Below are 12,418 nucleotides of genomic sequence, written 5' to 3' on the forward strand. Positions count from 1 at the left end.
GTTTTTGATGCAGGCCCAAGCCAAACAGTGTTGTAGCCAAGTCTTTTGGAGGTCTGAACCATTTCCAGCCTTGATCCCAGGGGCAGTCTTCGCAGATCAGCCACCTGGATATCAGTCTGCACTCAGAATGACCCTCCAAGATCTCAATCCTGAGCCCCCTGTGCAGAGACTTGGATCGGTGCAGAGGTTTTGTTTTGGGGGAGGGATAGAAGTGGGTTATCTTCTATGCCACCATCTTGGTGATACCAATTTTCTCTCTTTTCAGGCTTTTGATGTTGGGACTTGTGACTAAGAGAATGGGGACTTGCTTTAAAATGCAATCAAATGTTAAAAGGATTAATTATGAGTTAGCTCAGAATAAGAGACTATCACTGTGGACTCCTATCCATTCAGGCTTTTGATTTTCGGAATGGTGACTAAGAGACTGAGAACTTGTTTTAAAATATAATCAAGTGTTAAAAAGAATTAATGATGAGTTATGTTCAGAATAAGGGAATGTCACCATAAGCTGGTGTCAGAAGAGAGGATTTTTATCTGGTGTTGAAGATTTTGGTGGGTCTTTATTCACTGTTGAATCTCGGGCAGAATAGCCCCTGGTCCATAGATGATGATTAAATATGTGACAGTACATTTATCCAAGTGGAGGAGGAATATTCCTGTTGGGATCGGGAACTGCAGACTGAACCTAGTCAGAGAGTTGTGGGTGATGGTCAGTGGTCTTCTCTGACTCAGGCAAACACTCTGCATTGAATGTAGGTAGATGATGTGGGGGCCACTGCAGGTGTCTGCGTGTTCATGGCTTACACCCTGGTTAGGGCTGGCAAATGTGGGCTGGATCTGATGGCTCATCCTTAAATGGAGGAGAGGACCTTAGATAGTAAACACGGTTTGAAAAATATAAAGAATAAAAAAGAAGATGGTGTTTGGGATGGATTATAGTTGTGTTTCTTTGCAGGGATTCCTTAATAAACCTGTGGGCATGAAGTTAAAGACTGTTGAAGAGGCAGATAATAATTTCAAGTTTGAAGAAAGAGTGGGCATTGACCTGTTGAATTTGGAAGGTGACAAGAGAAGAAGTCAAAGATAACTTCAAAATTCTAATATTGGTGATTAGAAATAGTGATCGTCTTGAAAGAGGGAAATTTGGAAGAGAAGCCAGAAAGGACATGATAAACCCACTAATAGGCCTTGGCATATTGGTTGGTCTGTATTCTTATTTGATGTGTATATTTTGTATGAACACGTAAAGTATGTTCCAATCCTCAAGTTGGTTGTTAGTCCAGAACCTTTGAGAATAGTGTAACAGGAAATAAAAATCCAACAAGACTTGAGTGTATGTATTTTACATGCTGTTTCTTTTTTCTTTCTCTCTCTCTTTTTTTTTTTTTTGTTTTGGATTTTGGCCCGGGCTAGGTTTGAACCCGCCACCTCTGGAATATGGGACTGGCGCCCTACTCCTTGAGCCACAGGCGCCACCCCTTTACATGCTATTTCTAAGTTGCTTTTTGTAAGAGGTTTATTTTAAATTTCCTTAAAAAAAAGCAAAAACTGTGTTGTGGAGCTTGAATTCCCCTCGTACCCCTCATTATGCGTTAGCAATTAACTCTTCTTCTTTCAGGTTGATGATTTTGAACTTGATCAATTATCTGATAGTAATTACCAGCACAGAGTGATGATTAGTGGAAGCAACGTTCTTGTTTCATCTCTCTTTCTATTTCAGGCAGTTTTCATAGAGGCATGTTTGTTTGACTGCAGAACAGGACTTGCTTTTCTGGCTTCTGGCACTGTGGTCAAACTATTTTCGTTTTCTTAAACAGAGTAGTAGTGAAAAAAATCCTCTGATATTTTAAGCTATCTGGACATGCTCTTGTGGCTTCTAAGAGAAGAATGGTATAAGACCCAATCTTTTCTCCAGTAGCAGTCTCAAAAGGCCTTTGTTTTTCTTTTATTTTTTGAGACAGAGTCTTTGTCACCCTGGGTAGAGTGCTGGGGCATCATAGCTCAGAGCAACCTTAAACTCTTGGGCTTAAGCAATTCTCTTGCCTCAGCCTTCTGAGTAGCTGGGACTACAGGCGTGCACCCCTATGCCTGGTTAGTTTTTCTGTTTTTAGAGACAGGGTCTCTCCTTTGCTTAGCCTGATCTCAAATTCTTGAGCTCAAGCAGTCCACCCACCTAGGCCTCCCAGAGTGCTAGAACTACAAAGCCTGGCCTTGGCTACTTTTTTTACCCCCAGCTCCTGGCAGGGCTGTGCTGCTCCTCTCTGGAGTCAGTGCACTATCCCCTCCAGGAAGGTGTCTCTGTTGCCATGGCTTTTCAGTATTCGGCATGGATTTGTAAAAATGAAGGGCTGGCTCTTTGAGCGCTAATGAGATAATTGGGAGAGAGAGCATATGTTTACTAGGGTTGCCATAACAAAATATCACAAACTGAGTAACTTAAACACAGAAATTATTTTCCCACCCCTCTGGGGGCTAGACATCCAGTGTCAGGCTATCGGCAGGGCTTGTAGATGGTTATCTTCTCATGGTTGTTTTTTCCCTCTTTGTGTGTCTGTGCCTCAATCTCTTCACATAAAGCCGCCAGTCATGCTGGATTGGAGCCCACCCTGAGGACCTCATTGTAACAGAATTACCTCTTAACGACCTTATTTCTAAATATAGTCACATTCTGAGTTACTGGGGACTTCAATTTACGCATTTTTGGGGGGAGGGGACACGATTTAGCCCATAACAGAAGAAAAAAATAGGACATTTGCAAAGCTTAAAGAAATGAGTAAGGAGCAATAAATAAAAGGCAATAAGTAGAAAAAGAAGAAAAGACTGATTTTGACAAGGAATAAGGAAAGCGTGTATGTGTGCGCTTGCATTAGGAATTACAATCTACAGTGCATGTGTTGGCGTGGCCCCTTTTTTCCCAGCATGATGCGGGGCCCCGATGCAGTTCTGGATCTCAGATGCAGCGCTGAGATGCAGAGAGGTTTCATGTCCTGCTCAGCGACTGAGCTGGGTCTTCAATCCAGTTCTAGTATTCGTTTTGTCTCTTCAAGCAGGGAGGTGAAAAGAAAATAAACCCCCCTTGGGCAAATTCCATGGCCTTTTTGTTGTGTTATTTTGTTTTGGAAACTTGGGAATTTAAGGCATCATCTCCTTGTCAGCCAGTTGTGGGCTTGTTAGCTTTCACATTCATAGAGCAGAAAATAAACACACAGCCAGAAAGCTGCAACTCTTTGAGAAGTAAATATAAGCCACATTTTGGGGAAGTCATTATTATGAAAATTTTCAGGCCTAAAGAAAGCAGAGAGATTGGGACAGAGAACTCCCATATTCTTCTCACCCAGATTCAGTACTTACTGAGATTTTGCCATCGTTTCTTCTTTTTAAAAGGACACAACTTTAATTTTCTTCCGCAGCCTTAATGCTAGCGTTTCCTGATTGGTTCAAAAATATCCTTTCCCTTTGGTTTTTTCAGATCAGAATTCAAATAAAAAAATGTTTGTTTAGCATACTATTGACAATAAATTTTCTTGCCTTTATTTGTCTCTTGTGCTCCGTGATACTTTTTTTTGCAGGTCTCGGCAGAAAGAGAGTGATTTAGTTCATTTTGCCATATAGTCTGTGGTGATATTTGTTGGTGATATTTATTTGAAGTTTCAGAGCTCCTGTTGGACAGAGCATTCTGGAAAAAAATAACAGTTCTGATTTCGTTTTGAATGAGTTTCCATGGTTTTCAAGAATCATCCAAACAATCATTTCTTCCTAATGTACTAATCATCGCCATATTTTTAAAAGGCTAGCATTTTTCAAGAAAAATGTAAACAATAAGTAGACATGAGGAACACAAGTTTCACTGCATCCTTACGAATTGCACTGGTGTACATTTCATTGTGTTCCTACTTATTAACATTGACTCGTTGCATTTTTGTCCATAAAACCTTGGTTTACAAGATTGTTTTTCAGCCACGACTCACAAAGACAAAGCTAGTAAAACAAGTTGGTAAACACTTGCTTTTGTCAAAAGTTATTTTTGTAGTCAACAGGAATACTGCTGGTGTGAGTTAGAAAGATTCTGAAATGCAACTGCTGTAAAACAGCTTTTCAGATACGACCGTGTTGCATTTTACTAACATTTTGTTTCTTCCAATAGGTATAAATGACCAAGGATTGTACAGAGTTGTGGGGGTGAGTTCAAAGGTCCAGAGACTTCTGAGTATGTTGATGGGTATGCCTTTTTTCTAATCATTTTTTTCCATATGTTATGTTTATGTTCCTAGACGTTACAACTTGATATTTCGTAGTCACGTAGAGCATACTTGTGATTCCATTCTTTTCTTCTGCTGCCTAGATAAGTTTTCTCCTGAACAGCGATAGTTGACTCGGAGAAGTAAATTAATACTTGCCTCAGTGTAGATTGTTGACTGCCTCTTTACTTATTAAAAAAATGAAAGCAAAAGGGCTGCAGCTCGTCACTGCAATGGCTTCTGGTGCTCGCTTCTCACTGGAAAGTAGCATCCAGGCCTATATGATTTGCACAGCTTCCAAATTGCCTGTCTAGAATTGTGACAGTATATTTGGTTGGACAAGACCACTGGGACTCGCTCATTTTTATGGAGCTTCCAAAACTGTCATTTGACAGCGAGGGTCTGATTCTCTGGGATTCATTGGTATTCACAGTGGCTTGTTTGTAGCCCGCACCAGACTCTTCTCCAGAGCCAGGCATGCTCCATCTGTGCTGATAACACTGTGTTCTTTGGCATTGCAGACGAGAGGAAGCCAGAAAGTGAATTCATTTCGTTACCCTAGACATTATGTGAATGACAAAGCATTTTTACATTACACACTGCTGTCAGTTTATTGCCACCTGTAAGGCACTCCACTTCTCCCCCACCTGCAGCAGGCTGCCTCTTGAGGAGTGGTGGTAACTCATCAGGCAGAGGGCCTGTGTATCAAACCAGTCTGTCATTATGATCTTGCTACATATTAATTTATTTGATATCTCACTTTAATTAATCAATATTAACAATGCCCTTAGGTATGGTACACTGTGAATGCACTTAAACCTGTCTGCATTTCAAAATCTTATAGCAAAGGCTCATTTTTAGGAAGCATAAACCAAGATGAATAAAATCGATGGATGTGTTAGGGATAGCATAGCTTGTTTGGCTGTATTTGAATTAAGGATTTAATAAGGAACAACCTTTTTAAAGCTATTAACTACAGGAAAAATTGTCCATCATCATTTGGACAGCCTTATTAGAAACACATTCTCTTTCATGAGCTGTTTTCATTTTCTGCCTCTCTGGGTTAACTTGGGTGTGTAATTTTGGCAGTCAGATTTCCCTTTTTACCATTAGTGGTCTCCAAATTAAATAGACTCAGGTTGCCAGTGGGGCAATAGCAGCTGGAAGAGTTTAATGGGACTATAGCATCTGCTGTTACTTAATTTTAAAATTAGAAACAGTTTTTTCATTTCCAAGATGGTGTTATATGATTAGAACTGGAAGACTGTATTGATAACAGAATGAGAAATTTTGGCTGAAAGGCGTATTTTGGTGGTAAATTGGTCATAAGAACCCTGGCATTATTTCTATTATCTTCTTGTTCATGTTCAAGGAAAATTTGAACAAGAGTGTTTCTGTGGTCACCCGGAAGGGCTATGCTGTCTTAGAATTTGTTCTTAACCTCATGAAATCCTGCAGGTATTGCACTGCTGAGCTCAAGGCGGTAGCGTCTCTGCTTACGGGAAATGTCCCAAGATAGTCCTTAACTTACAAGGTGATTTTAAATACCTAAATCCTCAAAATTTCATGACCTGGAAAATTGTTTTAACTTTTCATGAGCCCCAGAGTAGAGAAGTCCAGGACCAGAAGCATGGACACAACCTCATTCAGGGTGATGCCTGCAAGGGAAAGGCTGTGTTTTCAGTGATACCACTTTGCAAACATAGCAAGTTAGAGAGATGATAAGGAGAGAGAGAGATTGACTTATTTCTTCATTAATTCACTTAAGAGGGCTATACAATATAAAGTTTGTTTTAATTAATATGTAAATAATTCCTAGTGTGAACTTAATTAAGGTTGTCAATCAAAACTTTGGCCTTTGGTTAGCATTAATGCCATTTCCATTTATGTTACCAACACAAGCCTTAGTTCTTGACAACAGATTTGCTTAGTATTTCCTAATCAGTTTATGATTTCCTTCAGATACATATTTCCTTTGATCCTCATAGACTGTTGAAATTGAAATAATTCAGTACTTCTTCCATAAGAGGACTTTAGAGTTTTGAATAGTCATGTATGAGCAATCCCATAGATGTTCTTTTCTTTCCAACTTCTCTGCATTCTTTCAAGCTTAGCTATGTATCCTAAAGAGAGAAAAAAATATTGGGTATCTCAAATTTTTAACTTTGATTTAAAAAAAAAAAAAAAAAAAACCACCAATCAGTGATTATATTTTTCCCTATAGGTAATATGTTTCTTTTGTTTGTAGTACATTTTTTCTTCATAGATAGAAATGAAAAAATAATCTAATTTTTAAGTATCTGAGAAAAAGTTCCAAGCCATTTTATAGTTTTTGAGATCTGCCATTTACTTTTGTTGTTTCTCTTCAGTTCTTGAGAACGAATTTTTTTATCATGGCCATTTTTACATAGAATATTTTGTATTATTTTTACAATGCTTTAAGTGTTCATCTTTTTTTTTTTTAAATAAGAGAAATGTTTATTTCAAAATACCATGTGCATGGGGGAGCCAATCAGAATGATTACCCCTAAGTGTTCTTTAGATACTGTGTAAAATGTTTTGATGAGTTTTAAAGAAAGGATGTATGCTTAATCTCTTGCATGTTTTTTTCTGGTATATTTAATATTATGTTAAATATTACCTTCACATTTAATATTAAAATAGAGAAAAATGTTTCTCTCCATTATCATCCTCCTAATCCCCTCACTCCCCCTCCCTTTATCTCCCCACCCCAGTCCCCCTTATCCACCTCCTGCCCACATGAAATCATAATGGCAGCTGGCCATAGGAAGGTCTCTAAATAGAGAAGTCATTTCTGCTGCTCCTGGCCACTGCTGGTGAGAGTTTGCCGCCTTAGTTGTCTTCCACCCTTGTAGCAGAACCCAACAATTGGCTGGATTCCCAGCAGCCTCTGAGCCTTTTCCTGGACCAAGCTTCTTAACTTTCTGAAAGAAAATGCCCAAGCGAGCAATTGCTTTCTTTCCATTTACAGGTCACTTCCTTTCCTTCCTTTTGCAGTCTAAGACAGAGCACGCATGGTCTGGTAAAAGTTTGTTGTTGGCTCTGGTTTTTTTAACTTGGAAAGTTGGAGAAGGCAGGGGAAGTATCAGATGAGGTGTCTTTGGGTGAGTCTTTTTTTTTTTTTCAGTAAATGGGGTGAGAATGTAAAAGGTTAATTATAGTAGTTCATGGTAGATAAGAACTAAGACAAGTTAGAATTGTCATGTACCTTTAGAATAAAATGGCAGAGGAAGGAGAAATTGTGAGAAAATGTGGTAGGTAGTAGCATGTGTGATTTGGTGAATTCACTGGTTATTTCTAAATCAAACTTGCAAACATGGCTGATTTTATTTATTTTTGGATTTAGAACCACAGAAAGCAAGAAAGAAAAAAATTTGGAGAGTTTTTACTTCAAAGATACTGCCTTGTTTAATTTGTTTGTAGGACAGCTTTGTCACATAGATTAGGGAAAAAGAAAGAACTAGTGTATTTGAAAAAATTCTGATTTTTGATTTTATATAAAGCATAATTTCAGTACTCATCCAGGCACAGTGCCTCCTCAAGTACGTTAAAATTGGACCCAAGTCGGTGCTGAGTAGGGTGCCACCAGCTGCATAAAATGGCACTTTGCATTTTGGTTGGACTACAAGTTTCCAGCTTCAAAAAATTACCAGTGGTTATGTAAGTGTGAGACACTCACCAAATAGAAAGGCAGTTCTTTGTATCTTTGCTTGTTGGCTTAGATTTTTAACCAAGCCATGAGATACTGTTACAGGGTCAGAAAGAAAGACAAATTTTTACCTTATTTATAACAACATGTATTCTGAATGAACACTCCAAACGTATTTCTATGCTGGAATCTCAAGTAAGTTACTAAATTCTGCCTAGCCCCAGTGCAGCCACTGATTGTAAAGGGCTGTTAGGTCTGATTGAGTTATTTGAAAACAGTGAAAATTTAGGAGAGCATTAGTAACATAGAGTCTATGTAGTCATTAGCTTCTGATGTGACAGCTACTTTGTATTCCACGAATTTAGAAGGATGACTTACTTTTCCATACAAAGAATATGATTCTCAAAATATAGAATGATAATTTGGTAGAAAGTTGGAAATAAAAGATTTCCTTTAGAAGCCTCTTGGATTTTCAAAAGGTGATTTGCTGGTAGCAAGTTGATTGAAAATGTTATCTGACTTGTGTGTTAAAATGAGATTTAAATAATTGATTTAATGAGAAAGAGAATATTCAGTTACTGAAGTAATTGGTTGGCAAAGCCTTTAGAATGGAATTATTTAGTCCTAGTTATAAAGGATTGCACCTTTAATCAGGGTGTTTAATTTGATTTCTTGAATGTATCTGTGCCTTGTCTGACAAGCTCAGTAACAAATGAGCTTTGAATTGTAGGAACTGATCAAAATGTAATCCGTGTCCATTGCCATTGTTGTAGTTTATTGCATTTTGCTGTCAGTTGCTGTAATCAAGAAATGTGGAAGTGCTTTAAAGTCTCCAGACCTTTGAGTAATTGATTTCATATGTATGATGTTATGGCTGTGAAATAACCATCACTTCCGATTTACTTGATCTTCAGAAAAAATGTTTGAGATCGACGTTGAGTTGTCATCCATTCTTCATCAGGCCCAAGTCTAAAACTTTTAAATGGCATGCATGACTTAATGTGGACGTCCCATCTTGACAGCTTTTTCTTTTTAGTGCTTTTAAAAAGGAAATACTAACAAGATGTTTCCTTCTCTATGTAGACAAATACAGTATAAGGGGAGAAAAATCCCTGACACAACTAGGTTTTTTTTTTTTTTTTGGTTTGTTTTAGTTGAGGCATCATTCTGGAGTGAGGGAGAAATAGTCTCTTCCATGAATCTCTTATTTTCTCCTTTGCCTAATAGGGGTGTGGAAAACCGGATGAGTGATATTGATGGCTCAGTATCATTCATCATAATCCATTGATTGCCTCCTCTCTTTGGGTTGGTACCATCACAAGTGCTTATACCTTTTAATGATTCAGCCGTGGTAATAACCTGCAACACATAATAATGTATGAAAATCATCATGAAACAGTCTTCATTTCCTTTGATGTTCCTAACAGCATTGATGAGAGCGTTTATCACCATTGTATAGATGAAGACCTGAAATTCAGATAGGTCTGGAACTCACATGCTTGGGCTGAAATGGCTCGTCTAGGTTGATGCAGGCATTTAAACCCAGGTGTGTGGTGGCGACGCTGCATGGCTCCCTGCAGCCAGCCCACCGCTGAGCGAGCTAGCGCAGAATTACAAGGATCAGAGATGTCACCATACTCAAAATGTTCACCCTTCTTGCTATCTTTTTTCTTTTTTTCCTCTTTCTTTATTGAGACAGAGTCTCACTCTGTTGCCCTGGGTAGAGTGTTGTGGTGTCTTCATAGTTCACAGCAGCCCCAAATTCTCAGGCTCAAGAGATCTTCTTGCCTTAGCCTCACGAGTAGCTGGGACGACAGGTGCCCACCACCAAGCCCAGGTAGTTTTTCTATTTTTAGTAGAGATTGGGTCTTGCTCCTCCTGAGGCTGGTCTTGTACTCCTGAGCCGAAGCAATCTACCTGCCTCCCAGAAGGCTAAGATTACAGCTGTGAGCCGCTGTGCTTAGCCTTTACATTATATTTCAACCAAGATAGACTTTTTCCTTTTCACAATTTTACTAACTCCCTCATGTCTGATATGTGTGTGTGTGTGTGCACCATGTGCCTTAGAACTTACTAGCTACTTGAAAGGGTGTTTGGAAAAAGCACATTATTGATAGTTTTTAGGACAAAGAAAACTAGTGGTGTTGAGAACGAATGTCACTAGTGTTCCATAGAGGCTTCCAATAAATATTTCCTGGATGAATATATATATTGTAGTGTTAATGTGAAAGATTACCCATATGTGACTTTTTAAATTTATGTGTAATCATATTTCTGTTTTGGTTTATCATATGAAATTGGACAATTAAGTTCATGAGCTCATCCTAGAAAAAGTGCTAACTCCCTCGTTGCTGAATATTACTACATCACCTCAGAGTATTCCCATGGGAAGTATGCACCAGTGCCAGCACCTAGTCCACCCTTAAAAGCAATTTTGGAGCTCTTTTTCTGAAATGACCATCAGAGCTGTTGTTGCAGAATGTCTGATAGTTACATTCTCGCGCTCATCCTAGAAGAAGTGCTTTGAAGGGTAGACTCGGTGCTGGTGGCGCGCATAGCCTCCCAAGAGGAGGTGACCATAGTGATTGATATTCAGCAATGAGGTATGTGGCACTTTTTCTAGGATGAGTTCTTGAACTTAATTATCTAACCTTGCATATTACTTGTCAGAAAGGTAATAAACACAAATTTTGGAAGGGTCAGACCCAGTATGTTATTCCTTCCCCCACAGGCTAGTTGCCATTTTATTTATTTATTTATTTATTTATTTATTTTTTGAGACAGAGCCTCAGGCTGTTACCCTGGGTAGAGTGCCATGGCATCACAGCTCACAGCAACCTCCAACTCCTGGGCTTAAGTGATTCTCTTGCCTCAGCCTCCCAAGTAGCTGGGACTACAGGCGCCTGCCACAACACCCGGCTATTTTTTGGTTGTAGTTCTCATTGTTGTTTGGCAGGCCTGGGCTGGATTCGAACCTGCCAGCTCTGGTATATGTGGCTGGCGCCTTAGCTGCTTGAGCTACAGATGCCAAGCCGCTAGTTGCCATTCTGATAATCATTTTGTTACTCACACTGCCATTCACAGTGCCATTCTGGTCCCCTGTCATAACACAGTGTGAGAGCAGTACTGCCAGCAACAAGTAAAACTGTGCACATACAACTGAAAATGCCACCTACTCTAAGCCGTGACTGCTGAGCAGCAATGCTTTGGCAATAATGATAATGACGGTAACGACTGTGTGTAAATTGCAGCTGTAGACGGGGTAATGCTGTGCTGTGTCTCATTCTGTCTTACTCCCAGCCCAACCCTTGACCTTTAGATTTGTTTTTTTTTTTTGGCCGGGGCTGGGTTTGAACCCGCCACCTCTGGCATATGGGACCGGCGCCCTACTCCTTGAGCCACAGGTGCCGCCCCGACCTTTTGATTTGATCTCTGATCTCCGTATAGATTTTCTAAAATTTCTAGTAATAAAACATGGCTTATCACAGAAATTGTATGTAATGTTTTTATAGGAAACCACAATATTATTTGTGGTTTGGTCATTTAAAAATGGAAGCTTTGTGAGCTGGTTAAGAGGGCCTTTGAATGTTCAAGGTTTTAATTACTTTTTGTTGCCTGTTTGCTCACTAGATGTAACAACATGTAACGAGGTGGACCTGGAGAGTTCCGTAGATTGGGAAGTGAAGACAATAACAAGTGCCCTGAAACAGTATTTGAGGTGAGTAAGCTCCTCGAAGTAACAAGAGAACAAAACAGACTATCTGGAGATGTGGCATAAAACATTTGCCAGCTCTGTAGGTAAATATCAATAATTAAGCATTATCAAAAGAGAGAAAATTTATAAGGTATCTAAATTTATGAGTGTCCTAGAAAATGAGGTAAATAGTAGAGGGCACATCAATTGTTCGTTAACTTGCAATAGAACTAAAGCCGGAATACTTGTGTTTTGAAATAGATTTTTACTGTAGATGTGAGTTATATAAGAATTAAACACTATGAAACTACTTGTTGAGGCTATTTGTTGACTGAAGCCTACTTATTGAATTCCCTGAATATTTTATGGATATTTTAGGCTGAAATGAAGATTTTTTATTTTAAATTTAAACCATTTGAATTTAAAGCTTTCTGATTGACACATAAATACTAAGCTATTTGAAAAGTTTACTTGACAAAGTCTTAAGATATAATTTTCTACTTTTTATAGAAAATGTTTAGGACTAGAGTTAGAGGGGTCACCGTTTTTATGAGTCATTATCTTTTTTTTTTTTTTTTTTTTTGGTTTTTGGCCAGGGCTAGGTTTGAACCCGCCACCTCTGGCATATGGGACTGGCGCCCTACTCCTTGAGCCACAGGCGCCACCCTATCTTTTTTTTTTTAAACAATAAAAGGAATTTTATGAGAAAAAGCTTGGGATTAGATGAAGAACAAATATATAGAGAGTAAATAAAAAGAAGTGAACAAAAGAATGAAAAGAACGTACCTGTAGTCCCAGCGACTCAGGAGGCTGACG

General features: G+C 38.9%; 1 protein-coding gene across 4 annotated transcripts in view; it reads left to right on the top strand.

Annotated features, from left to right (window-relative positions):
* Window positions 1-12,418, top strand: part of ARHGAP10 (Rho GTPase activating protein 10) — a 346,448-nt gene that overhangs the window by 215,595 nt on the left and 118,435 nt on the right. For 3 of the 4 annotated variants that reach the window (XM_053582345.1, XM_053582326.1, XM_053582317.1), the window contains 2 exons: window positions 4,145-4,219; window positions 11,539-11,626. In XM_053582345.1, coding sequence (XP_053438320.1) covers window positions 4,145-4,219; window positions 11,539-11,626 — 163 coding nt within the window. The remainder of the gene's footprint in view (window positions 1-4,144; window positions 4,220-11,538; window positions 11,627-12,418) is intronic. The other variant, XM_053582335.1, reaches the window with a different exon arrangement.

The sequence above is a fragment of the Nycticebus coucang genome, chromosome 1 (assembly GCF_027406575.1).
Source record: "Nycticebus coucang isolate mNycCou1 chromosome 1, mNycCou1.pri, whole genome shotgun sequence".
NCBI lineage: Eukaryota > Metazoa > Chordata > Mammalia > Primates > Lorisidae > Nycticebus > Nycticebus coucang.